Here is a 26,420-nt window from a genome sequence, read left to right on the forward strand (position 1 = left end):
ATGCAATATTATCTCTCACTTGGACAGACACATGTAATTCTATGCACCTTGAAAGGCCTGTCTAAAACTGCAAGACCCACTGAGTGTCTATTTTCCATCCTTTTAGCTTTCTTTGCTTCTGTCTCATACAATAGCAATTTTTTCCCATCTGTTTCATCCTCTAACTGTATTCTCATTTATTTCCCTGAAGCAAATTCCAGAATAATTTTTGCATGCAGTTTGCAAGTTATAAACTTACTGAATCTGCATAATTCAAAATGCTTTGCCCTTTATCTTGAGTTGTTCAGGAAGAAATGAAATTTTAGGTTCAAAATTGTTTCCCCTGATCATTTTGAAAGCTCATCACTATTGTTTTCTAGTGGCTGATGTTGCTAATGAAAAGTTTTCCACCATTCAGGATCTTCTTCTTTTGGAAGTAATTGATCATATGTTCCCTTTTGAAGGTTTTAAGATTTTTTTTTTCTTTCGAATGGTCACAACTCTGAAGTTTCATAAGATTCACTCTGTGGATTTTCCTTTTTCACTCCTTCTACCTACCATTTGGTGATGTAGTTTTCCATGTGATGAATGTATTTTCAGATCTGGGAATGTCTTTCAGTCCTTCAGGGATATTCTTTGTAAATAGATTAGTCCTTTTCAGTAATTCTGATCTCTATTTCCCTTCTAAAACAGAGAAATGTCACCCAGACAAGGAGGAGAATATATTGCAGTACTGTTTGTGTGAGTTGTAAGTAGAAGTAGAAGCACTTATAGTATAAGGAAGAGAGGTTTGGGAGGATTTCAGAGAGGTCAGAATTGGGAAGTTAGTCCCTGATTTCCAGAATGTATTCATTTTCAGCTCTAAATTTTTCATGTACCTGAGCAGTTTGGGTGAGGGGCCTCCTACTTGGGCTGTGATCTTTGTCATAGCCTATAAATATAAAAATTGGGTATGGCTTTCACAATACTTAATGCCAGCATTATAAAGACCATAAAATAATTAATAGAAACTGACTTTTCTTCTATCTCTGAGAACTAGATTAAAATAAAAGTAAAGTAAAACCACTATTGGGCACCTGGGTGGCTCAGTGGGTTAAGCCTCTGCCTTTGGCTCAGGTCATGATCTCAGGGTCCTGGGATCAAGTTCCGCATCGGACTCTCTGCTCGGCAGGGAGCCTGCTTCCCTTTCTCTCTCTCTGCCTGCCTCTCTGCCTACTTGTGATCTCTGTGTGTCAAATAAATAAATAAAATCTTTAAAAAAAAAAAAGTAAAACCACTATATTTTAAAAGCCGATTAGAACAATTATAAATACTTGCACTAGTTCTATTTTCTTGCAATTAATCCTCTAAAATGATTTTATTCTTTAAAACTTTTCTGGAATTCTTCTTGTGACATGACTTTTAGATCGTACAGAAAACTAACTTAATTTAATTATCATTTTTATTGATCCAGCTCCATACATTGAAGATGTATTTGATATTTTTAAATATCTGAAAGTGAAACTAGGTAAATGATCGTACCAGAGACTGTCACATTAGCCATATATCCCACCAAAATAAAGTTGGGACCATTGACGGAGGTAAGAGAGGTTTTCTCGAGCTGATTAACTGCCCAGGGAAAGCTATTCAGTCAACATGTATTTATCCAACATTCGATATGGTCCAGTCACTTTTCTAGACGCAGGTAAAGCAGTACAGAGTAAAGACAACATGTCCTCTACTGTTGTAATTGTATACTCCAGTTAGGAGGAATAATTAATTAAATAATAAGTAAAACTATTTCAGATAATTCCCATCAACCATGGCATGGGAAAAAAAAAACAATCTAGGAAAAGAATAACAAATGGAAGGATTTACATTTCCGAATTCAAGGTTTACTATAGGCCATGGTAATAAAAACAATGGGGTATTGGCATAGAACTGACAGGGTGCCTGGATGGCTCAGTGGATTAAGCCTCTGCCTTCGGCTCAGGTCATGGTCTCAGGGTCCTGGGATCAAGCCCCGAGTCGAGTCGGGCTCTCTGCTCAGCAGGGAGCCTGCTTCCCCCTCTCTCTCTCTGCCTGCCTCTCTGCCTACTTGTGATCTCTGTCTGTCAAATAAATAAATAAAATCTTTAAAAAAAAAAAGCTAAAAATTTAAGAAGACATGAATCCTCAGACTGAAAATGCCTAAGAGTATATAGCTACATTTTAGAGGAAAGACTTAGCATGAAATATCCTTGTGAAATTTTACATACTGAGGATAAAGAAAAAGATACGTTCAAAGAGAAAACAGAGAGTAAAGTAAAGGTATCTTTTTATAAAGAAAAGAAAACCAGATGGGCATGATTTCTTTTTAGCAACAGTGGATACTGAAGACATTGAAGACAATGGAATAATGCCTTAATGATTTTGCATAAAAAGTATTTCGAGGGGTGCCTGGGTGGCTAAGTGGGTTAAAGCCTCTGCCTTCGGCTCAGGTCATGATCCCAGGGTCCTGGGATCAAACCCCACTTCGGGCTCTCTGCTTATCGAGTAGCCTGCTTCCCTTTCCCTCTGTCTCTGCCTGCCTCTCTGCCTATTTGTGATCTCTGTCTGTCAAAAAACAAAATAAAACAAAAACACTTAATTTAAAAAAAAGTATTCCAAGCCTCAAATAGCCTACACATCAAAATCATATGACAAAATAACAAAAACAGGTTATTCCAGAAGCTGAAAGATAAAACCTCAGGGCACCTGGGTGGCTCAGTGAGTTAAACCTCTGCCTTCAGCTCAGGTCATCCTCTCAGGGTCCTGGGATTAAGCCCTGAGTCGGGCTCTCTGCTCAGCAGGGAGCCTGCTTCCTCTTCTCTCTCTGCCTATCTCTCTGCCTACTTGTGATGTCTCTCTCTCTCTCTCTGTCAAATAAATAAATTTAAAAGTCTTAAAAAAAAAAAAAAGAAAGAAAGAAAGATAAAACCTCCTGTAAATATTTTGGGGAAAGAGGGAGAAGAGCTACTCAAGCAGATACTTTGGTCAAAACAAAAATATTTCAAGAAAGAAGGTACTGAAATCCACCATAGTGACATTAACCCAGGAACATGGTGGAATGGATTCCAAGATGATAACCCAAGAGAAGGTGTCAGAGATATCCCTCCAAAGCGGCCATTTACCCAAGAGTATGATTAAGAAGCTAATTGATCTTGGTGTTATAGAAATGAAATCACGTATCATGCTTCTCCCAACAAGACACTGCATTGAGTTGCAACGATGTGGATGGAACTAGAGGGTATTAGGCTTAGTGAAATATGTCGATCAGAGAAAGACAATTATTATATGATCTCACTCGTATGTGGAATTTAAAACAAAACAGAAGTTCACAGGAGAAAAGAGGAAAAAATAAAACAAGACAAAATCAGAGAAGGAGACAAATGTAGGAGACTCTTAATCACAGGAAACAAACTGAGGGTTGCTGGAGAGGATGGGAATGGAGAATGGAGTAATTGGCTGATGGACATTAAGGAGGGCACGTGATGTAGTGAGCACTGGGTGTTATGTGAGACTGATGCATCATTGACCTCTACCTCTGAAACCAATAACACATTATATATTAATTAACCGAATTTAAATTTTAAAAAAAATTTTAAAAGACGCTGCATTGAAACTGGGGTAAAGGTGAAAAGTGAAGAGGGAGTTTGTATGCTCCATTTTTGTACTTCTGTGCTATTAGAATTATTTCCATTTGACATATTGATTATATAATAGATGCTTGTATTCCGTAGAAGTTGTGAGTAAAAAGATCATATATAGTCACTTTTGGTTTTCTGTTTTGCAAGGAATACACCAATACCTATGAAAGCCTATGTTACTAATGTTGTCTCTTACTTGTTTACGTTTCTTTTAGAGGGGAGAAACATGAACCAGAGTTCATCTTTTCATATCTACTTCTTTTGGGGACTGCTGTCCCTGTGGGTTCTCTGTACATCCTCTACCCATAAATGTGTTGTTAGACACGAAGTGGCTGACTGCAGTCATCTGAAGTTGACTCAAGTGCCTGATGACCTCCCGACAAACATAACAGTGTTGAATCTCACCCATAATCAGCTCCGAAGATTACCAGCTGCCAACTTTACAAGATATGGACAACTTACTATCTTGGATGGAGGCTACAACTCCATCTCAAAACTGGAGTCAGAATTGTGCCAAAAACTCCCCCTGCTGGAAATTTTGAACCTCCAACACAATGAGCTATCTCACCTTTCCGACCAAACTTTTGTCTTCTGCATGAACTTGACAGAACTCCACCTAATGTCCAATTCCATCAAGGAAATTCAAAACAATCCCTTTCAAAGCCTGAAGGTAAGACGGAAAGGTTCATCTCCCTATAAGAAATTTAAAATATGTTATCTCAATATCAAGGTGAAGAGTAAGAAACCCAATCTCACTCATGTGGGAAGAGGGGGACCTCCCATGAAAGTATGGCCGTTTATGTTTGAAAATGTTTTCAAAAGGGAAAATAGCATCTTAAATCAATTTCAGTCTTAATTTTAAGGAACTTTGCCTCTCTTGCTCCCTCCCATTAAAAATTCAACTTAGGTACAAGAGGTAGAGATGAAAAAAGAATCTAATCTGTCATAACCAGAGAAGAATCAGAATATACCACGAGGAACACAACAAATAAAACTGTCAATGTTGCTGATTGAGTACCTGAAATAATAATAAAAAAAATGCCATATCCAAATTCTGACTTAAATGAAGTTAACAAATTGATGGATGATAAAGCAAATTGTTCAATAAAAAATTATGTACTCTCGATTTACGAAATCTCTTTACAATATTGCTTTACCAACGGCCACCATCTTTTTTTTTCCCCCAGTAGTTTACTTGACTTTTGCGCCTGGGAAAATGTATGTTATTGTCTCTCAATCTGAGACAATTAGTAAGCACTTTTCTTAAACCAAAGCCATTTTTAAAACTCGGTCTCATTCATTTTATGGACCTAGAAAAAATTTGGTATTCTTTGACCTCATGTCCCAAAATTAGTGTAAAAACTTAGATATGCTTAGAAACATTTATAAAATGACTTGCTTGCTAGTGATTTGAAAATTCTTGGGGCGCCTGGGTGGCTCAGTGGGTTAAAGCCTCTGCCTTCAGCTCAGGTCATGATCCCAGGGTCCTGGGATTGAGCCCCGCATCGGGCTCTCTGCTCCGCAGGGAGCCTGCCTCCACCTCTCTCTCTCTACCTGCCTCTCTGCCTACTTGTGATCTCTGTCTGTCAAATAAATAAATAAAATCTTTAAAAAAAAAAAAAGAAAATTCTTTCTTGTGCCTCCTTAGATGCTGTAGTGGATAATTTGTCATGTACACCAAGTCCTCAAAATCTGGTTAGAGTAATCTTTGGCAAAATGTTCTTTTATTTTTAAAACATAAAAAAAAATTCTTACTCTGTTTATTATGTGTTACATAAGATTCTGCCCTAATATATATCAGCTTTTCATTACCTTCACCTGAGTAGAACTTTGTGTTAAAATGTAGCACAAGGGTGGTAAAATGTCCCACAGCACCCACTAAACAAACAAAAATGAATATTCTGTACTAGTCATGATGCAAAACTTACATAACTACCAATCTTTCTCAACATAAAAATCTTTTTAGGATTTCATGGACAGCAAAGTTCTACTCATACTTCTTTAAGAAGAAAATTTTTTGTTCTTTTTTTTCTGTTTAGTTTCAAGTCTGATGCATGACACTCTGTGCTTGGTAAGCCACATGACTATTCCTTACATCGTAAAGAAATTATTATATATGAATACTATATCATGAATAAATGAGCTTGAGTCCTTTTATTTTGGTAAGAAAAATAAAATGATTCTTTTTTAAATGATACTTGCAGTAAGAAACAAAGCTTTTGTAACAATGGTATTTTCAATCACAACAGAGATTTTTTTTCTTTTTTTTTTTTTTTTTTAGTGTTATGGTAGTCACCATACAGTACATCATTAGTTTTTTTTTTTTTACAGATTTTATTTATTTATTTGACAGAGAGAGATCACAAGTAGGCAGAGAGGCAGGCAGAGAGAGAGGAGGAAGCAGGCTCCCTGCTGAGCAGAGAGCCCAATGCCGGGCTCGATCCCAGGACCCTGGGATCATGACCTGAGCCGAAGGCAGAGGCCTTAACCTGCTGAGCCACCCAGGTGCCCCATCATTAGTTTTTTTTTTTTTTTAAAGATTTTATTTATTTATTTGACAGAGAGAAATCACAAGTAGGCAGAGAGGCAGGCAGAGAGAGAGAGGAGGAAGCAGGCTTCCCGCTGAGCAGAAAGCCCGATGTGGGGCTCAAACCCAGGACCTGGGATCATGACCTGAGCCGAAGGCAGCGGCTTAACCCACTGAGCCACCCAGGCGCCCCCCATCATTAGTTTTTGATGTAGTGTTCAATGATTCATTATTTGTGTATAACATCCAGTGCTCATCAGAACATGTGCCCTCCTTAATACCCATCACCAGGCGACCCCATCCCCCTACCTCCCTCCCCTCTGAAACCCTCACTTTGTTTCCCAGAGTCCGTAGTCTTTCACGGTTCATCTCTCCCTTTGATTTCTCCCCCTTCAATTTTCCCTTCCTTCCCCTAATGTCCTCTGTGCTATTCCTTATGGTCCACATATGAGCGAAACCATGTGATAATTGTCTTTCTCTGCTTTACCCAGCCATCAGAAAGGATGAATACCCACCACTTGCATCGACATGGAAGGAACAAAGATTTTTTATTACTCCTACTGTCAGTTTTCTATAGAATAATAGGTGACATTTTGCTGTTACTTCTAAGTTATTTCTAAGATTCAGGTACACTTAAAGGAGCTATTTTTGGAGGCCAGACTCTAACTTATATCCATCTTTTTTCTTTCTCAGAATTTAATCAAATTAGATCTATCTCATAATGGTTTGTCGTCTACCAAATTAGGAAGTCAGCTCCAACTGGAAAATCTCCGAGAGCTTCTGTTATCAAATAATAAAATTAAAGTACTGACACCTGAAGAACTTGATTTCCTCGGTAATTCTTCTTTAAAAAAATTAGAGTTGTCATCAAATCCAATTAAAGAGGTAAGACGTAAGGTAAAATTATTTTGTGTTCTACCTTTAAGTGTGGACAGTCCCTAACTGTGTCACGTGGATACGAATTTAAAGATTCCCTAGAGAAAGGAGTGATAATGTTTGCCACATCTCCCAGAAATCCTTCATACTTCCTGCTTGGGGCCATTGATGTCATTGTCACAAAAAGAGAGACTCTGGTAGCAGTTAGGAGCTGGGGCTCTGCTGTCTAACAGAAGTGGGTTACAACCCCTGTTCCAATTACACACCAGTACTTGGATCTTCGAGAACCTACTTAACCTCTCTGGGTCTTACTTTCCTCATTTGTAAAGTGGAAACGGTACTATTTATCCCACAAAATCTCTGAAAGAATTAAAATAGCATGATGGTTAAGAGCACAGTCTTTAGAGTTGGGTTAGCTAGCTCCGCATCTGGGCTTTCTGTCCTAATAATTGTGTAATCAGACAAATTATTCAAGTTCTTTATGCTCCAGTTCCCCAGCTGTAGAACTGGTATAATAATAACACTACATCATAGGCTGTATGGTAATGAATTTAGCAGTACCTGGCATGTAAGTGCTCCATAAATGATAACTAGCATTAGATTATTATAAAAATCCTCTTATAATGGAATATAACTAACTGACCTTCTCTTTGATCCATGATATTCAATTCATTAACTACTTTCATATACAGATATATCTGTATTTTATTCCTTTAGAGGCTGAGAATAAGAATATTGGAAGCCATAAACTAAGTCAGATTTTTAAAAGCTGTATTAATTTTCAGAATAAAAATGGACTGTGTATTGGTTCTGAGATAAAATATAAACAAACAACAAATGAACATTTTGTGCAATACTCATACTAAGTTTTGAACAGCATTTTTTTTTTATTTAGAACATTTATTGTAGAAGTTTTATAAAATATGTAAATAATGGGAGAGATAAAAATCATCTAAAAGTCCACAGTCCAGAGACAGCCAATGTTAGAATTTGGGTATTTTTTTTAAAGATTTTATTTATTTGACAGACAGAGAGATCACAAGTAGGCAGAGAGGCAGGCACAGAGAGAGAGAGGGAAGCAGGCTCCCCGCTTAGCAGAGAACCCGATGCAGGGCTCGATCCCAGGACCCTGAGATCATGACCTGAGCCAAAGGCAGAGGCTTAACCTCCTGAACCACCCAGGTGCACCAGCATTTGGGTATTTTTATCTCCAGCTTTTCTCCAAGTGATAATAAGAAAAAAACAACAGCAAGTGGATTTCAGAGTACAAGTTCAAAATACCCTGTGTGTCTATATATTTATTTATATAATCCCAAACTAACTTATTCTTTTTGTGTGCATAGAAATTTTTATTTTCAATCGCTTCTCAGCCTTTTGGCTAAGATCAAGTGTAGTATCTGTTCTTATCAGAAATTTTTATTTTCATTGAAATAATCTTTTTATATATTGATACTAGGGCAAAAATAAAGGCAAATAACACTTATGGAAAGTATGGCACATCAAATTGATTTTTATTATCTAGAATAGTGATTCTAAATCTGTGTGTCTACCTTGTTTGTCCCAGGCCTTTCTTGCTTAAACCATTGCACTACTGGTTCTTTTCCAAAATCTAATAATTTATTTTTTTATTTTTATTTTTTCTTAACTAACTCATTGAGTTGAGGAAGTGTTGAGGAACTTGCCCAAGGCCTCACCAGTGATCATCTGGTGACGGAACTGTGTTTCTGGCAGTGTTAGATCAGAGTCCACGCTCTTGACAACTTTTCCGTTCTGTTTCACCTCCCTGTGTAACAGTGTATCCTGCTGTTTAACAGTAATATCGTATCATGAACATTCTCCATATCATTAAGGATGATTCAAAAACTCAATGTTGATTACTTTAAAATAGTGCTATCATGTAAGTTCATCCTAATTAATATAATAACTTCCTGCTTCATTGTCCAATTCCCTTTTCTTATGGTACAGTACCCTTTCTTCCCCATTTTTGCCTTTTCTTCCATTAGCCCTAATATCTCACAAATGACATGGTAGGCGTTAGAGCCTCTGCTCTCCTGGTGTCGAACTACCACCCAGCACTGGCTACTAACCTCTCTGGATTCCTTCTCTCCTGCCTTCTGTTCTCTGTTCTGGTGCTGAGTCCCACAGCAGCCAAGGCTTCTGGTGAGGAAGTGGGGACAGGGCAGGAGGGAGCTGGAGGCACTATCATGAAGTAAAGTCAGGAGGAAAAACCATAGGGGAAAGACAAAAAGCAAGGCTGAAACTCAGAGTCACAGAAGGGTATGTATGTGTGTCACTGTTTCATAATACAATCTACCTGTTTGTATCATGTGTTCATGAGAACAATACCGAAACAGGACCTGCCCCAGCGGTGACTTTACAAATAGCTTATTACTCACATTTACACTCAGTGAGATCAAGTGAAAGCACTAGGAACCTCACCTAGACTGGGAGGTCAGGGAAGGCCCCCTAAAGAAAAGGCCCTTACGTGATAGGTGGAAGGTAAGCAGTGGCCCACAAAGGTAAGGGCTGGACAGGAGGCAGGTGTTGCAGGCAGAGAATAAGGAGCTGTGCGGTGGAGGGCTAGGGAAGAATGCAGAGAAGACGGTGAAGGGGAAAGGGACTAAGTAAAGAACTGTTTACGCTTTTCAAGAGTAAATCATGCAGATGCCCCTGAGTTTTGGTTATTAACCTCCTTTCCTCCCCCCGCCCCACCTTTAGTTCTCTCCAGGGTGTTTTCATGCAATTGGAAAATTATTTGGCCTCTCTCTGAACAATGCTCAGCTGACCCCCAGCCTCACAGAGAAGCTTTGTTTGGAACTGTCAAACACAAGCATTCAGAATCTATCCCTGAGCAACACCCAGCTGTACAGAACCAGCAATATGACTTTCTTTGGACTAAAGCACACGAATCTCACCTTGCTTGATCTTTCCCACAACAACTTAAAAGTGATTGAGAACGATTCCCTGGCTTGGCTTCCTCATCTAGAACATTTCTTCCTGGAGTATAATAATATAGAGCATTTGTTTTCTCGTTCCTTTTATGGGCTTCTCAACGTGAGATACCTGGATTTGCGACACTCTTTTGCTAAACAAAGCATTTCCCTTGCGTCGCAGCCCAAGATTGATGATTTTTCCTTTCAGTGGCTAGAACGTTTGGAGTATCTTAACATGGGGGACAACAACCTTCCAGGCATCAAAAGCAATATGTTCACAGGATTGATCAAGCTAAAGCACTTAAGTCTCTCCAACTCCTTTGCAAGTTTGCGAACTTTAACCAATGAAACATTTTTGTCCCTCGCTCCGTCTCCTTTAGTCACACTCAATCTAACCAAAAACAAAATCTCAAAAATAGAGAGTGGTGCTTTTTCTTGGTTGGGCCACCTACAAGTGCTCGACCTTGGCCTTAATGAAATCGGACAAGAGCTCACGGGCCAAGAATGGAGAGGTCTAGAAAATATTGTTGAAATCTACCTTTCCTACAACAAATGCCTGCAACTGACTAGCAACTCTTTTGCCTTGGTTCCAAGCCTCCGACGACTGATGCTCCGAAGAGTGGCCCTTAGAAATGCGGACAGCTCCCCTTCACCTTTTCATCCTCTTCAGAACTTGACTATCCTGGATCTAAGCAACAACAATGTAGCCAACATAAATGCTGAACTGTTGGAGGGTCTTGAGAAACTAGAAGTTCTGGATTTGCAGCATAACAACTTAGCAAGACTATGGAAACATGCAAACCCCAGTGGTCCTGTTCATTTTCTAAAGGGTCTTTCTCACCTCCGCATTCTTAACTTAGAGTCTAATGGCTTTGATGAGATCCCAGCAGAGGCATTCAAGGACTTGCTTGAATTAAAGAGAATTGATTTAGGATTGAATAACTTAAACATATTTCCACCATCTGTCTTTGATGATCAGGCATCTCTAAAGTCATTGAACCTTCAGAAGAATCTCATAACATCAGTTGAGAAGAACGTCTTTGGGCCAGTCTTCAGGAACCTAAGTAATTTAGATATGAGCTTTAATCCATTTGATTGTACCTGTGAAAGTATCGCCTGGTTCGTTAATTGGATTAACAAGACCCATACCAACATCTCTGAGCTATCAAGCCATTACCTCTGCAATACTCCCCCTCAATATCATGGTTTCCCCGTCATGCTTTTTGATGTATCACCCTGCAAAGACAGTGCCCCCTTTGAACTCTTTTTCATAATAAATACCAGTGTCTCATTGATTTTTATCTTCATTGTACTGCTCATCCATTTTGAAGGCTGGAGGATATCTTTTTATTGGAATGTTTTAGTGCATCGAATTCTTGGTTTCAAAGAAATAGACAGACAGCCAGAGCAGTTTGAATATGCAGCTTATATAATTCATGCCTATAAAGATCGGGATTGGGTCTGGGAACACTTCTCTCCAATGGAAGAAAAAGATCGAACTCTCAAATTTTGTCTCGAAGAGAGGGACTTTGAGGCAGGTGTCCTTGAACTTGAATCAATTGTTAATAGCATCAAAAGAAGCAGAAAAACTATTTTTGTTATAACACAGAATCTATTAAAAGATCCATTATGCAAAAGGTAGGTGAACATTGTGAACTTTTAAGTGTGTACTTACTTTTTTGATAGAGCTTTTAAATATTACTTACATTATGACTCACAACTCAAGAATTTTAAAAATAAATTTCTTTTAAAAATAAGCTGATTATTTGGGACAGATGAAAACAAATTTAAGGAGGATATGCACGCTTTGGGCTGTTAAAATCTGTATACTGATATATAACATATTTTAATAATTTTTTTCCTAGATTCAAGGTGCACCAGGCAGTTCAACAAGCTATTGAACAGAATCTGGATTCCATTATATTGATCTTTCTTGAGGAAATTCCAGATTATAAACTGAACCACGCACTCTGTTTGCGAAGAGGGATGTTTAAATCTCACTGCATCTTGAACTGGCCAGTTCAGAAAGAACGGGTAAACGCCTTTCATCATAAATTGCAAGTAGCACTTGGATCCAGAAACTCAACACATTAAATTTATTTCAAGACTAAGGTAACAGAGGAGTAACTTTCCTAACTTAAAAAGTTTTACGGTCAATTTAGGTTCTATTTGAAAATAATGTTGACCTGTTTATTCATATTTAGAGAGTATTATCCCAAGATTCTGTCTCTTCTCTCTCTCTATTGCCAGTGTTTTATAACCAGCTGAGTTAATTGGACCCAAAATAAACATATAAGAATATCTTCTACAAGCGAATGCACAGTTGGTTACTGAGGTCTAAGACAACTTTAAAAAGTTTTAAAACATTCCTCATTTAAAGAAAATATAGAATTATGAGAAGGTTTCTGACCATTACATTTGGATTTTTTTTGGATGCACTTATAGTAGAATAAGAGATAATGGTTTTAGTGGATACAATATTATTTCAACTGAAAAGAGTACATTTAATATATATACCCCAATTTTTGAAAGCTTAGGTGTAGTATTTTTTCAAATGGAAGGCTTTTATTTTAGTGGTGCCTGTCTCACTGTCGATTTTGTGAAGTTTTAAATCCCATTTTAATATACAGATTCATGGTCAGAAAACATTTGCAGTTCATTTTGATCACTTAGTAAAATAAATATTTTAATAAACACTTACTTATATTTTCCTGATATTTGGGCTTCTGCCATAGGTGTTAGAAGAAACAATTCTCTTATTTAGAAGTATTACCAAAAAAAAAAAAAAAAGGATTACAGAAAGGCTTGCTTCCTGAACATTAATTAGCAGATTGGCTTTGTGGAAATAAAATATTCTTTTCTCTTAGTCACAGACTCAGGAGATGGCCCTGGCCGAATCATTTGGTCCCACTGAGATTCTTTGACTCCTGATCTTGAAAATAATGATGATAAACAAAATCTTAAATAATCCCATATAATTAATAATGACCATGGTATAGTACATTCACATGAAATATATTATCATGTAAAATATGCTGTGTACATGTTAGTCCTTCTCTAGAAAGACTATTATTTTAAATTTTATTTTTGTCTTACAATGAAAAGAATCTAATTATGGAAATAGACAAGCAGAGCTTTCTAAAACTTTTATAGTTCTGTATTTAAATATGAGAAAGGGTTGAAATGATAAAGCTGAGTTAATTCCTATATTAGAAGCACCTCTTTGCTAAATTTAGGGAATATTTGAGGTGTCACATTTTGGAACTTTGATTGAAATTGTTCAATATTCTCAGGGCTAAGCTCACAGAACTCTGAAAGAAATAATATTCACTGCATTGTTGGTTCCGAAAGAGTCTATATCTCTCAACAATGTGAATGTGCGGAGGACTCATTTTCACTTTCCCATTATACATCAGCCTTGCCCACGAGACACTTGTTTTATAGCTTTTTTTGTTAAAATGTGTTTATTGCCCATGAAATAATCTTGTTCTATTTTGGCATGATAAACTATAAACAAACAAACAAGCAAATAAATAAATTAATTAAATTATATTTTTATGATGCCAAAATAAGATTCACAATGACTATTTTTCTTGATGTGCTTTGTATGTTATCTATGTATCAATGGTCTCAAGTTCATTAAAATATTTCTAAGTGAATTTTTATTATGAATTAATGTTTCATCAGTTTGTGAAAAGGCTTTCATTCTCTTACTTATTTGCCTATAAGATAGTTGATCAAATGGCCACAATTTAAATTGAGTTCAAATGTAATTTTCTTGAAGTTGTTGAATAGATGAGGAGATGCACAAGAGATGGCCCATTTAACTGAATATAAATCAAGCTAATAAAAGGTGTGAGCCTTGACTTGTGTTTGACCTACACAGGAAGAAACATCCTGAACTTCTGTAAGCTGTCCTTTATAATTGTTCTCAGGGGGAGTCCTTGTCCCTGGGGTTTCAAACAAGGGAAGTGCAGAAAAGGATGTTTGTCTGACCTATTTAATTTCCAAGAGCAAAGTGACTTGTTTGACTGCTCTCAAGGTGCCATCATATTATCTGTTCACTCTATCTTCTTCCTGTTTTTCACTTTCAAAACAAATTCCAGCTGAATCAACATTGAGTTAAAGATAAATTTAGGAATTTAGATTTTACCTAAAAATGACACCTTGTTTGATTGTAATGAGAAGTAAATGCTCTCAATTTGTTAGTGAGGAGGGGGGTTTTCAATGCCGTTTTATTTAATAAGTTCTAATTATTCAAATGTCTACTTTGGGTTATTTGCAAAGGGAACTCAATAGTGAGTGATGGTGGTCATTGGAAAATGTAAAGAATGTTCCATAGGAAGAGCTTAAAAAATATTTCTTGCAATCTATAGAGGCAGAAAGCAGACTATTGGTTGTCTGGACATAGGGATGGGAATAGGGAGTAAATACGGGTGGTACAAGAGATTTTGGGAGTGATGAAAATGTTCTAAAATTGGAATGTGGTAATGATTGTACAACCCTGTAAGTTTTTACTAAGAATTATTGAATCATATTCTCAAAACAGGTGAATATTATGGCATATGAATTATATATTAATACAGCTGTTAGAAAAATAGTATTCAAGGGGCAGCTACATGGGCTCGCCATGTGTGAAGCATGATGGGACCCAATAGGATATGAGCCAAGTTGTAGAAATCGAGGCAAGAAGAGTTAGGGTAGGAAGGGACTATCAAAGATGGACCTGACAAAAGGCTCCATGGAAGAGGATCAGACCCTTCAAAGTGGGTAGGATTTCCTTGAGTGAGGAGGCAGGTGGCAGAATGAAAAGTGAGATGGAAGGGAGGGAGGCATAACCTTGGTGTTGGATGGTCACAGGGATGCTGCAGAGGAGGCAACCATGTTGCAGAGAGCGTGGCAAAGGAATTTAGATTTAAGGAGTCAGGTGTTTTGAAATTGTAACTTTATGGGTTTCAGTTGGCAAAACCAGAAATTATAATAATGTTCCTTCCTGTGACTATGACTTAGATTTATTCGACAACTAGTTGAATAGAGGATGTAACTTCTAACTGGACAGTCCAACCAGCCAGGCGTACTCCCACATCAACAAAGGAGACTTAAAGCACTAATTTTTTTCCTACAAATGTGGAGATCCATATTAAGGTAACCCCTCCAAAAAAGGCCAACCAATGGGTCAGTAGTTGCTAATTACGCTAGGTGATATATTAGCCATTTTTAGCTCTTGCAAGTCCTCAGCCTTGCTCCATCTGCCTGTGCAAGGGAGACAGTGGTGCTATCATGTGACTTTCCCCCCACCTGCTCAACAAGCCATCTTGCATACATTGGGCAGGAGTCATGGGACTTTTCAATGATGGAACTTTTCTGGGTCTGTGTGAAAATGGCTGGGTAGCCAGTTTTGAAATCTTAGCTCCCTTTTATCTTGAGTTGGTTCCCCAGGAAATAGACCCTGGGATGGGGAGGTACCTGCAGCAGGTTTGGGGGTATGCTCTGATTTATGAGGGAGTGAAATCAACTGGATTGGGAAGAGGGAGAATGATGAACTGTGATGCAGTCACGGGTTGTAGCAGAGGTCCTAGCAGACCCCAGGGGGAATGGCCCTACAGGTTTCACGCCAAAAAGGGGGCTGAACCACTCTACCCTCATCTCAGCCAATCAATATTGGATGTAGGCAGTCCTAGGAAGGAAGCATGCCCTTGAGCAAAAATCTTTGCCCAAAGGCAATTCCAAAGGAGGAGCTCAGTTGGGAAGCACGAGGGGTGAACTCGCCCAGCAGCTGGAGGAATAGGTCCCCGGGTCCCGGAGGTGAGATCTGAGCCGGTCACTACAGCATCCATGACACCTTCCAAGGTATTTAAAAATTAAAATATCTGTAGCTCAGCTGGTTCCTTTAAGTACTTCTGCAAGCTTCCAACCTTTTTTTTTTTTTTAAAGATTTTATTTATTTATTTGACAGAGAGAGATCACAAGTAGACGGAGAGGCAGGCAGAGAGAGAGAGAGAGGGAAGCAGGCTTCCCGCTGAGCAGAGAGCCCGACGCGGGACTCGATCCCAGGACCCTGAGATCATGACCTGAGCCGAAGGCAGCGGCTTAACCCACTGAGCCACCCAGGCGCCCCTTTTTTTTTTTTTAAGTAAAGTCTCTTCTAGACATTCTGGAAGACAAACGGCTTCATAGGAAGCCAACATTAAAAACAAACAAACACTCAAAGATGCTTTAAGAGTGTCAGTGTCTCCCAGTCAAGAACAAGTTGGGTTTATTACTCACCAAAATAAAGGAGGATACACAGCATGGAGATGGGGTGGGGTGGGAGGGATCTCAGTAAGAAGGTGTGTGAAAGGTTTGGGCTTTCCTTGGGTGATTTGGGGGAGGGCTTATGGAAGCAGAGTTTCCTTCTAGATTTCATGCTGTTAGAGAGGGGGAAATTTTGTGAGGCTGATAGAGAGCGGGCACCTTTATCTCAATAAAGCTTGTCTGTAGAGAGAAGAGACTAGAACCAGAATAAAGTTGTACTTGGTAAAGAAGTAGCAGCCGCTTAGCCAAGAAGCGTTTATGATATTTTGAAGGTGGCATGGTGACCTTATTTTTGTCTGTGCTTATGCAAAATTAGGAAGTGATCACGTTTTGTCTCATTTTCTGGTGTCGACATCGCCTTGTTTGAGGTTGGTATTCTGCGAGGATGTGTCTGTCCTGTAAGAGGACAACATGGCCCAGCTGGGAGTGCTGGGCCGGCTGCTGGATCTCAGCGACTGCTCTTTGTTTTTCTCCGTAGCTTTTTTTTTTTTTAATTTATTTATTTTATTTTATTTTTTAAAAACATATAATAGATTTTTATCCCCAGGGGTACAGGTCTGTGAATCGCCAGGTTTACACACTTCACAGCACTCACCATAGCACATACCCTCCCCAATGTCCATAACTTCACCCCCTTCTTCCGACCCCCCTCCCCCCATCAACCCTCAGTTTGTTTTGTGAGATTAAGAGTCACTTATGGTTTGTCTCAGTAGCTTTTAACGCTACTGGTTCCTTGAAGAGATACCGTTTCATCTTAGCAAGCACATGGTTGCAAGTGCCAGAAACTCAGCATTGTTTAGGCAAAAAGGAAGAGAGTTTGTGGTCTACAACCCAACAGGAAAAGGGCAGAGATATAACCAGCTGTCAAGGAGAACCAGAACAGGGGCTCAAACACCACCACATCTCATCCTTACTCCTCTCTCTACATTATTTAATGCCCTTGGTTTGTACTACTAGAAGAGGGGGTTCCCGGGATGGCTTAGGCTCCCAGTTCATGCCCACAATCCCAGTTTCTACAACCTCAGGAAAGTCCCCCAGTTGGCACGGTTTGGGGTGATATCCATGCCGTGGCCATGGCAGTGGAGTCCTGTGGTTGGCAGCACCCACCAGAACCAGGTAGATAGAATGCTGTTTCCTGAAGAGCCGAGCTGGACAGGCCCTGTGGTTCATGTCCACCATCTGAGACCTGTAGAACTGGCCTAGTGAAAACACTGTACTCAGTAAAGTACAAACAGGAAACTGGATTAGTCTTTCTTCCTCTCAAGCTCTTTTTAAGAAAATTCTACCATCTGGATGAAACCTCGGGCTTGTCCTAGAGCTCTTCAGACATTCTGAGATAGTACAGAGGGTCGTCCAAGCTCATCGTCACCAACCTCTGGTCCAGTAGTAATAACAAACTCTTGCCCAGTTAGGCTCCTCTACTTCTCCAGCTGGGGTCTGCTTCCTTCTGCTGGAAGATCCCATTGAAGGGGTTGATGGTGTTGGTTTCTTGTCTCTCTCATCACTCTACCTGCTTTCCCACTGGCTAGCTGAGCACCCCTAGAATCTCAGGAGTTCAGAACACAGAGGGATGAAGGGACATCAAGGAGAGACGGCTACACTTGCCCAGTATGGACATGATCTAGCCTCTGGGCCTTGGCAGCATCATGCTGGGTGGCTGCCTCTTTCTTTCATGGGATGCTCTTGTCACTTCTTCACAGATGCAGGATCTTCCATTGGAGCCCAACTCACAGGCAAGGCACGGCTGTGCTCAGTCACTCCCAGCACTGAATCTTTGGGTGATGGACCGGCATCTAATAAAATGAATTCAAAACTTTCCATCACCCTGTCTTCACCCAGTCTTTCAAACTTGTCTCCACTATTGCTGTCTATATCTAAGGTCCTGACTGGTGTTCCTCACTGGTCTTCCAAAATAACATCCCATAAAAGGCCCCTGCCAAGTAAGTGTGGGAATCAGTATATGCCATGTCCTCCTCTCAGAAAGACACCGTGATCATCAGGGTATCACAAAGCTCTAAGATGTCCTGCTTTAAAGACAGGCATTTAACTTCTCATGATTGAGCCATTCCCTAAGACCAATTTCATCATAGAACCCTTCTTACCATCTGACTTGTTAACATCCTGCTGATGCATGTTCAGCATCACATGCTTTGGCAAATCTAAAGATTTATTTATTTATTTGACAGACAGATTACAAGTAGGCAGAGAGGCAGGCAGAGAGAGAGAGGAGGAAGCAGGCTCCCTGCCAAGCAGAGAGCCCAATGTGGGGCTCGATCCCAGGACCCTGGGATCATGACCTGAGCTGAAGGCAGAGGCTTTAACCCACTGAGCCACCCAGGTGCCCCACGCTTTTGCAAATCTAACTGTAAATGTTATACTAAAGTTTGCAGCCGTGGACATAGAAAGAAAACAGACACATTCAATTTTGTGAAAACATATGTTTACCATCCAGAGATTTTTTTTAAGGTTTTTTAATTATTTATTTTTAATTATTTATTTGACAGAGAGAGAGAGGCAGGCAGAGAGTGGGGGGAAGCAGGCTTCCCGCTGAGCAGAGAGCCTGACTCAGGGCTCAATCCCAGGACCCTGAGACCATGACCTGAGCCGAAGGCAGAGGATTAACCCCCTGAGCCCACCCAGGTGCCCCTACCATCTAGAGATTTTATTATGTTTCTGGGGGAGACCACAAACAATAGGGAATCAGGGAATCAGGATGCTCCAGAATTTCCTCTAACCTCCCCCAGCTGTGCAGTAACTATTCCAAGAAAATGCTGGGATTCCATTAACAATGGTCCAAGGAGTTCTAGTCCCCACCGAAAACCTTAGTCCACATTTGAAGTTCTGTAGTGTGTGTGTGTGTGTGTGTGAGAGAGAGAGAGAGAGAGAGAGAGAGAAAGAGAGAGAGAGAGAGATCTTGCCTTTTCTTCTCTTGCTTCACTTCCAAAACAGTAAATACTCACAAACCAGAACTCGAGCTACACGGAACTGCTTGGCGGTTTCCCTCTCCCGCCTGGCTCTTTCCCGTTTCCATCAGTATGTAAACTTGGTTCTGCTTTCACAGCTGTTCCTACATCCTTTTCTTGGCAAAAACATGCCATTTCAAGGGTTAGGTCAGGCATCAGCTTCTCCAATCAGGAGACCTAACCCTTGGCCTAACCTGACCGACCTTGAAACTCTCACAGCTTTCTCAGCACATCTCCTCCTAGGGGTGAGCTAGTCGGCTTTTATCCCGTGCCAGGCACTCTTGGATAGAAAGAGCTCGATTCCTTAAACAGTGTGCGTGCCTGCAAAGGGTCTGCAGAGGATATAACCTTAAGACCCACCATTGCTGGTGTAAGAGTCCGTGCCAGTCCTGGCGAGAAGGGGCTGGGAGCAGCCATGTGGCTCTGGAGGGGGCTCTTGGGTCAGAGCCTTTGCTCTGCTCTGCTTGTTTACTGAAAATAACCCCTCAGTGCAAGGGGATTTGGAAAGCTGTTCTTCTGCTCAGGTTGTTTTGGTGTAAAGCAATCCTGACTGGGATAAACACTGGGTCAAGTGAGATCGTCCTTCCTCAGAGAAACCCTGTTACCTAAGCAGTGGTAAGAAACAGAGGGTCCCTCTAGACTTCCCTGTTAACAGTTCTGACTTCCCAGCTCGGCCGCTTACCAATTCTTCAGCTTCTGATGTAACCTCTCTCTGGGGGCTCATCTGGCATTTTCTAGGCTTAAAGGACATGTGCTCCCAACAAGAAACCTGGCCCAGAGGAGAGGGGAGCAGGCAGAACGCCCCCACCCCAACACACACACACACACACACACACTCTCGTTAGGAAACAGCTGGCGATTTCTGAACATAAGAGCAGAGTCTGTCAAGGAGAAAGAGGTACTTAGGGGATGGTCTAGCAGTTGGAAGCTGGAGTTTCTGTTACACCAGAATTCATTCTTTTGGGCAGACAGGTAGCGGAAAGGGTCACTGGGCCTTCGTGGGCTAAAGGCTGTTTTCCAAGCCCAAGTGTCATTTCTCCACTTGGCTGCACTTGGAGAAAATTACACTTGTGAATGCTATCAAACAACACCAAAACACAAGGGAATCCCCTGTTTCTCCAAGATGTGACTGAGTGAAATATCTCACATATACTTTGCCGATTAATATATAATCAGCAATATATATTAATATATATATCTATTTTTTTCAAGTCCTTAGCCCATTTTTTTTCCTTAGCCCATTCTTAAATCGAGTTCTTTTGCATATGTGCGTAGGGTGTGGGGGGTTGTTGTTTGTTTTTTTTTGTTTTGTTGTTGAGTTACAGGAGTTCCCCCGAAGTTTCTAGAACCAATATTGATGTGTGGTGGTGGTGGTAGTGTTTCTCAACTACCGGGCAATTCTCCAACACCAGCTGGGTGTACTCCAATTTAACTCCGTTCCAACACCGTCTACTGGAGGGCCAGATCCCATAGTTTAAGGGCTCAATCCTGCAAGACTGTTTTCCCCACTCCTTTACGTTAGACACTAGTCACAAGTCCAGGGTGTCCCCAGCACTGCTGACAGGACAACCACAAATCAGAGGTTCAAATGACCCCCTTCTTGGGTTTGACCCCTTATTGAGTACTACAGGAAATGCTATGATTAGAAGGCAGGATAACCCTTATTTCCCCTTTGCTGATGATTAGTTGAGGGATGGACCTTTAATCTAGTTCTAGGCAATGAGACTCAGTTGGTCAGCTTGAGAAGCTTCTGGAAAGTATCTTGTTCCTTAATGAGAGGGAGAATGAGAGAGTGGGCTGTACCTTCTTTTTGCTCTGAATGTAGTTACTTGAGGGAAAGATGGTTGGTGCTGAGGATGCCATCTTGGGACCACGAGGAAACAAGCTATAACACTCTGACAATGTATGAACAAGAAAGAAAAAGAAAAAAAAAATATTTGATGTCTCCGAAGCTATTGGCAGTTTAGGGCACCATTCTCAGAACAAGTTTCTCAGAACAAGTTTATCGTGGGCTTCTTGCACTGTGAGTGCTTGAGAGCACTCATGAAAGCACCTTCACAGCCTCGTCCATCCGTCTGCTCTCTGCTCTGTGCTGTGTCTGTTCCTATGCCCAGGAGATGTGGTCAGGAGCTTGTCATCATCTCTGTGATCTAAAGCTTCTATTGGATCAATTTAAAGTTGTTCTTTAGTATTTTTCCTTTAGTAGAATCCAGAACCCTCAATCAAATACAAAGCCAATTTTTCCTGAAGCTTTTGAGGTTTTGATCTCTTTCCTTTCCTTTTATTGTATTTGTCATTGAAAACAAGTAATAGGAAGGACCTTACCAAGGGGCGCCTGGGTGGCTCAGTGGGTTAAAGCCTCTGCCTTTGGTTCAGGTCATGATCTCAGGGTCCTGGGATCGAGCCCCACATCGGGCTCTCTGCTCAGCAGGGACCCTGCTTCCCCCTCTCTCTCTGCTTGCCTCTCTGCCTACTTGTGATCTCTGTCTATCAAATAAATAAATAAAATCTTTAAAAAAAAAACAGGAACTTACCGAAAATGTTCAAATAGTACAAAAATTTATAACCTTGGAAGTGAATGGAGCTACTACAATTTCCTTCCAGATCTTCCCTCAGGTTATTACTGTACCCTGAGAAATATGATAAAAGCTAATATCATATAATAAAATGGCATCTGAGAGCTTACCCTGTGTTAGGCTCTGTTTCAGTTGCCAAGCATGTCTTAATTAATATAACTCTCAGAAAGTACCATTATTTCAGATAAGAACGATTTTCATCCCTGGATTATAGTTGAGGAAACTAAGGTACAGTAAGAGGCATGGGTGTTGACCCATGGCAGAGACGATAAGAACCTGGGGAGGCTGGCTCCAGAGTCTAGCATATTTTATTGTGGTTGTTTGTGTTTGTTGAATCAACAAATATCTTTTACTATTAAGAAGCTTTAAATTTTTTTTAAGATTCTATTTATTTATTTTACAGACAGAGATCACAAGTAGGCAGAGAGGTAGGCAGGGTGGGGCGGGGGAAGCAGGCTCCCGGTGGAGCAGAGAGCCCGATGCGGGGCTCGATCCCAAGAACCTGGGATCATGACCTGAGCTGAAGGCAGAGGCTTAACCCACTGAGCCATCCAGGCGCCCCGAAGCTTTAAATTTCTTTAAAGACTTCTTTATTCATGTGAGAGGGCACAAGGGGTAAAGGGAACGAGGAGGGAGGCCAGTGCTCCCCACTGAGTGCTTGGAACCTGAGTTGGAAGAGGGGTTCAGTCTCACCACCCTGAGATTGTGACCTGAGCCAATACGAAAGCCCAAATCTCAACTGACTGACCCACCCGAGTGCGCCAAGAAGCTTTAAATTTTTTATAATCAAATCTGATAGTCTTTTTCCTTGTAGGTTCTGGCCTTGGTGTCATGCTAAGTCAGGCAGTTTAAATTCTTAAACAGATTAATTACTCGGGTTATTTGTTTTAACTTTCAGGTTTCCAAAACATAACATTTCTTCATAGCAACATGGTCATGACTTCCCAATATTTTTTCAGTGATGCAGCCAAGCATCATTATACACGTCGGAAAACCAATGCCTCTAATGTTTATTAGCCAATCTAACCAGAAAAATTTTAGCACATAAAATACTGCTTGGACGTAAAGTCTTTTTAAAAAGCAACACTGCCACAGTTAGAAGCAATGGTTTACTGCATTCACTTTCATGACTACACCTGAGCTAGATCTTTGTGGTACAGCACCTGGGGCTCATGTTTTGAGAATGGTAATTAACAGAGAAGCCTGGTAGCATCTGTCTGAAAGACTGTTGACGGATGAACAATGGGAGTAAAAGACCTAGCATCTTGCTAAGAATTGTTTACCATGTTTGCAATTACAGGCCATTTTGAAAGGACCTTCAGACAAAAGGATCGATCCTTCATTTGCTCTGCCTTCCTCATGAGGCGGAGTGGCCGGAATGTTTTATCCACTGCTTTCACGGACAGTGATATTGCTCTCCCACTCCCCCCACCCCTATCCTTTCTGTGATTCCTGCCATTCTCCATGTAGATTTGAGACAATGAAGATTTTCATTTGTAACCAGCTTTATAGAGCAAATACCCCGTTAAAGATCTCTGTAAACATACCACCCAGACACTATGATCACGAAGTACCCCAATAAGGAATTAATACCCAAATAGTGCATTCGTTTCCTAGGGCTGCCATAACGAAGTGCCACAGACTGGGCGGCTCGAAACAGCAGAAATTGATTCTGTCATTGTTCTAGGAACTGTAAGTCGGTATTAGGTGCTGGTAGAGCCATGCCCTTTCTGAGACCTACAGGGAAGAAACTTCCTTGCCTCTTTCTAGCTTCTGGTGATGGCTGTCAATCCCTGACAGTCCTTGGCTTGCAAGCAGTCCTTGCCTCACTCCAGACTCTGCCTCTATCAATACCTGGTGTTCACCCTCTGTGTTTGTCTTCTGGTTTCTCTCCTCTTAAGCTCATGGCAGCCATATTGAACTAGGGCCCATCCTAATGACCCTGTCTTATTTTGATTACACCTGTAAAGACCCCATTTCCAAATAAGGCCACTTTCACACAGAGAGTTAGGGAGTTTCAGACTGAGAGTTAGGACTTCAGCATATCTTTTTGGGGGACATGATTCAGGCAAGACAGATAGAATACCTGTAGACACAACTTAGAGGTAGAATACTTCCAAGCCAGGTTCTAGAAGAATAGGAGGTTTTCTGTAGTCTTTTCTTTTTTTATAATATTTTATTTATTTATTTGACAGACAGAGATCACAAGTAGGCAGAGAGGCAGGCAGAGAGAGAGGAAGGGAAGCAGGCTCCCCGCCGAGCAGAGAGCCAATGCGGGGCTCAATCCCAGGACCCTGGGATCATGACCTGAGCCGAAGGCAGAGGCTTTAACCCACTGAGCCACCCAGGCGCCCCTTTTCTGTAGTCTCATTAACAGTATCTATATACTTCAAGAAAAACATGTGCATAGAAAGGAAGTGGCTAGTAACATAAGCACAGAAATATCTAAAATAAGGTAGCTCTTCTAAGAGGGAAGAGGGTGTTGGCTATACGGTTACTGTCCCTTTGTTATAAAACATATATATGACATATATATGTCATTCATATATATATATCATTATATATCTATATATGAATGATATATAGATATATAATGATATATATATATATGACTTACTCCCCTTGATTTGATTCTCTGCTCACTTAACAATCTCCCAACTGAATTTGGTCTTAACAGGAATTCTTCTCATAGGAAAAGAGCAGAAGACAGCTCTGTGGTTGTGTAATTATTAGTTACCACATTTGAACTTGGGCTTATACACCAGTATTTTTTGAGTCAGGTTAGTGGAGCTCCATCCTAAGAGGCCGGTCAGCTCTGAAGGTCTTGGGCTGATCAGATTTTCGAGTCTGAAAAATCAGGAACTCTGAGATGTGGCAGCAAACAACGTACTGCTTCCCAGGAACTGGGTGACTTGAACTAGGCTTCACTCAGTAGTGGTTCTCCTTTGCTGTCTGTCCTTCAAGTTACAGTGCATATGTTCAGACTCAATCAGATGATTAGCAGCTTAGACACTGAAAGTGCATACTCTAGAAATGACCTCTACTTATCTTGAGGATTTAATCGTTCTATGAACCAGAATCAAGATCCTTATGAAATAAACAGAAAACCTTTAGGAAACAGTTTAAATCTTGAATGAGTACTGTATGAAAACAGAAACAGTTCAATCAGTTCAATGTTCTAATGCTCCTGATACACCGCTGACACCGCTGAGGCCACCTGGTGAGTTGCTACAAAAGAGAAACAATGAGAACAGAAGAAGATTGATGGTCCCAAACCATGCTACTTTCTGTTTCCTTTCATGATGATAGAGTTGGTGCCACTTGTCTGATTTGACCCTGAGACCTTGGCCTCTAGTTTCTAGTTACTTTTCCCCCCTTTCCCTCATTTTGATTCTTCACAGTGTGCTGGTGCTTTATATGCTGCAATTGCATGCTCTTCCCTTTCCCAACATCCAAGGCCTTTTATAATCTGACCCTTCTCTGCCTTGTCTCTTACTTCTCTTAAGCACACATGTGCTCTTCCTGCCTCAAGCTACTGCTGACTGCGGTGCCTGTCTTGCTTTCTGGGGCACTCACCTGACACTTAGCTTGTGATATTAAGCTGATTATTCCACATTGTGGGAAGAGAACCTCTCCTTTCTTACATCTTCATGCTTAACACAATTGTGAAGTAGAAAAGTGCCCCGTGTTTGATCATGGTAGTTGGACGCAGAAAAGGGCTCATGATAGGCTAGCTGTCTTCAAGCCAATGAAAAGCTTGGCATTATTATAGAAATGTCCCATGGCTCAGGATCCAGTTTGATAACTTGCAAAAGACTAATGTATATAGTAGTGACTATCAGTTAATTTATTCACTACCAGCCTTATTCATCTCCTTTCCTCACCTCAAATCAGAAAATAAACCTCCTGAGATCAAAACAGAAACTCTCTACTAAATATTAATTAATGGACAAACCCTGTCAATATTTTAGTTTCAAATCTTGCTCAAAACTGACCCCATCCCCTTGCAGATACATTTACACTCCTAACTTCACCTTGCACACATTTCTTCAGATTTAGCAAAATGCAATTTAGTCCACTTAAGAAAGAACTCTTAACTTTCATATCTGCCTTTGAGTTTGTATCCAGTCAGTCTGATTATAGTTCGAGTTCTCAAACATTTTAGTTATAAAATCTCTTGGTTCAATCCAATAGGTGTTTAGAACACATGCATTGTATATGGGTTTTACTATCAGAGCCCCGATCTTCTTCCCGAGTTCTTAGGGTGAGGCATCCTGCTGTTATTCCCCTAGGCCATCTTCAGTGACACACTTTGAACTTGGCCCTGAGGTGGCAGGAGTGGGCACTGCTGTTTCAAGTCCTGAATACACCTGAATATATGTTTGTACGGACCTTCCCTCCTATCAGAGATCTGGCCATCCTCCAGACCCTGGCGCATTTGGTTTTGCCGAATCTTTCGACAAGATCTTTTGGAGCCAGGTTTATCCTTCTCAGGGTGATGGCGAAACTGCAGTGTTCCTTTAAGGCACGAATCAAGGAAGGGAGCGAGTGTGAGCTTTGTGGACTCAGCCCCAGGCTGCAGTCTGGGGCCCAATTAGCAATGAGCTAAGCAGGGTTTTTGTTTA

General features: G+C 40.6%; 1 protein-coding gene and 1 pseudogene across 2 annotated transcripts in view; both read left to right on the forward strand.

Annotated features, from left to right (window-relative positions):
* The window catches only part of TLR3 (toll like receptor 3), a 29,166-nt gene extending 7,582 nt beyond the window's left edge, over nt 1–21,584 (forward strand). Inside the window, exons 4-8 of one of the 2 annotated variants that reach the window (XR_007124722.1) lie at nt 3,842–4,296; nt 6,847–7,038; nt 9,748–11,600; nt 11,828–12,117; nt 21,548–21,584. Coding sequence is in view for 1 of the 2 variants with exons in the window: in XM_047715305.1 (XP_047571261.1) it covers nt 3,853–4,296; nt 6,847–7,038; nt 9,748–11,600; nt 11,828–12,056 (2,718 nt within the window). In the remaining variant the exon portion in view is untranslated. Of the gene's footprint in view, nt 1–3,841; nt 4,297–6,846; nt 7,039–9,747; nt 11,601–11,827; nt 14,424–21,547 lie in introns of those variants that run through there. The other variant, XM_047715305.1, reaches the window with a different exon arrangement.
* LOC125094431 (uncharacterized) lies at nt 8,388–8,511 on the forward strand (annotated as a pseudogene).
* Nucleotides 21,585–26,420: the final 4,836 nt, after the last annotated feature.

The sequence above is a fragment of the Lutra lutra genome, chromosome 2 (assembly GCF_902655055.1).
Source record: "Lutra lutra chromosome 2, mLutLut1.2, whole genome shotgun sequence".
NCBI lineage: Eukaryota > Metazoa > Chordata > Mammalia > Carnivora > Mustelidae > Lutra > Lutra lutra.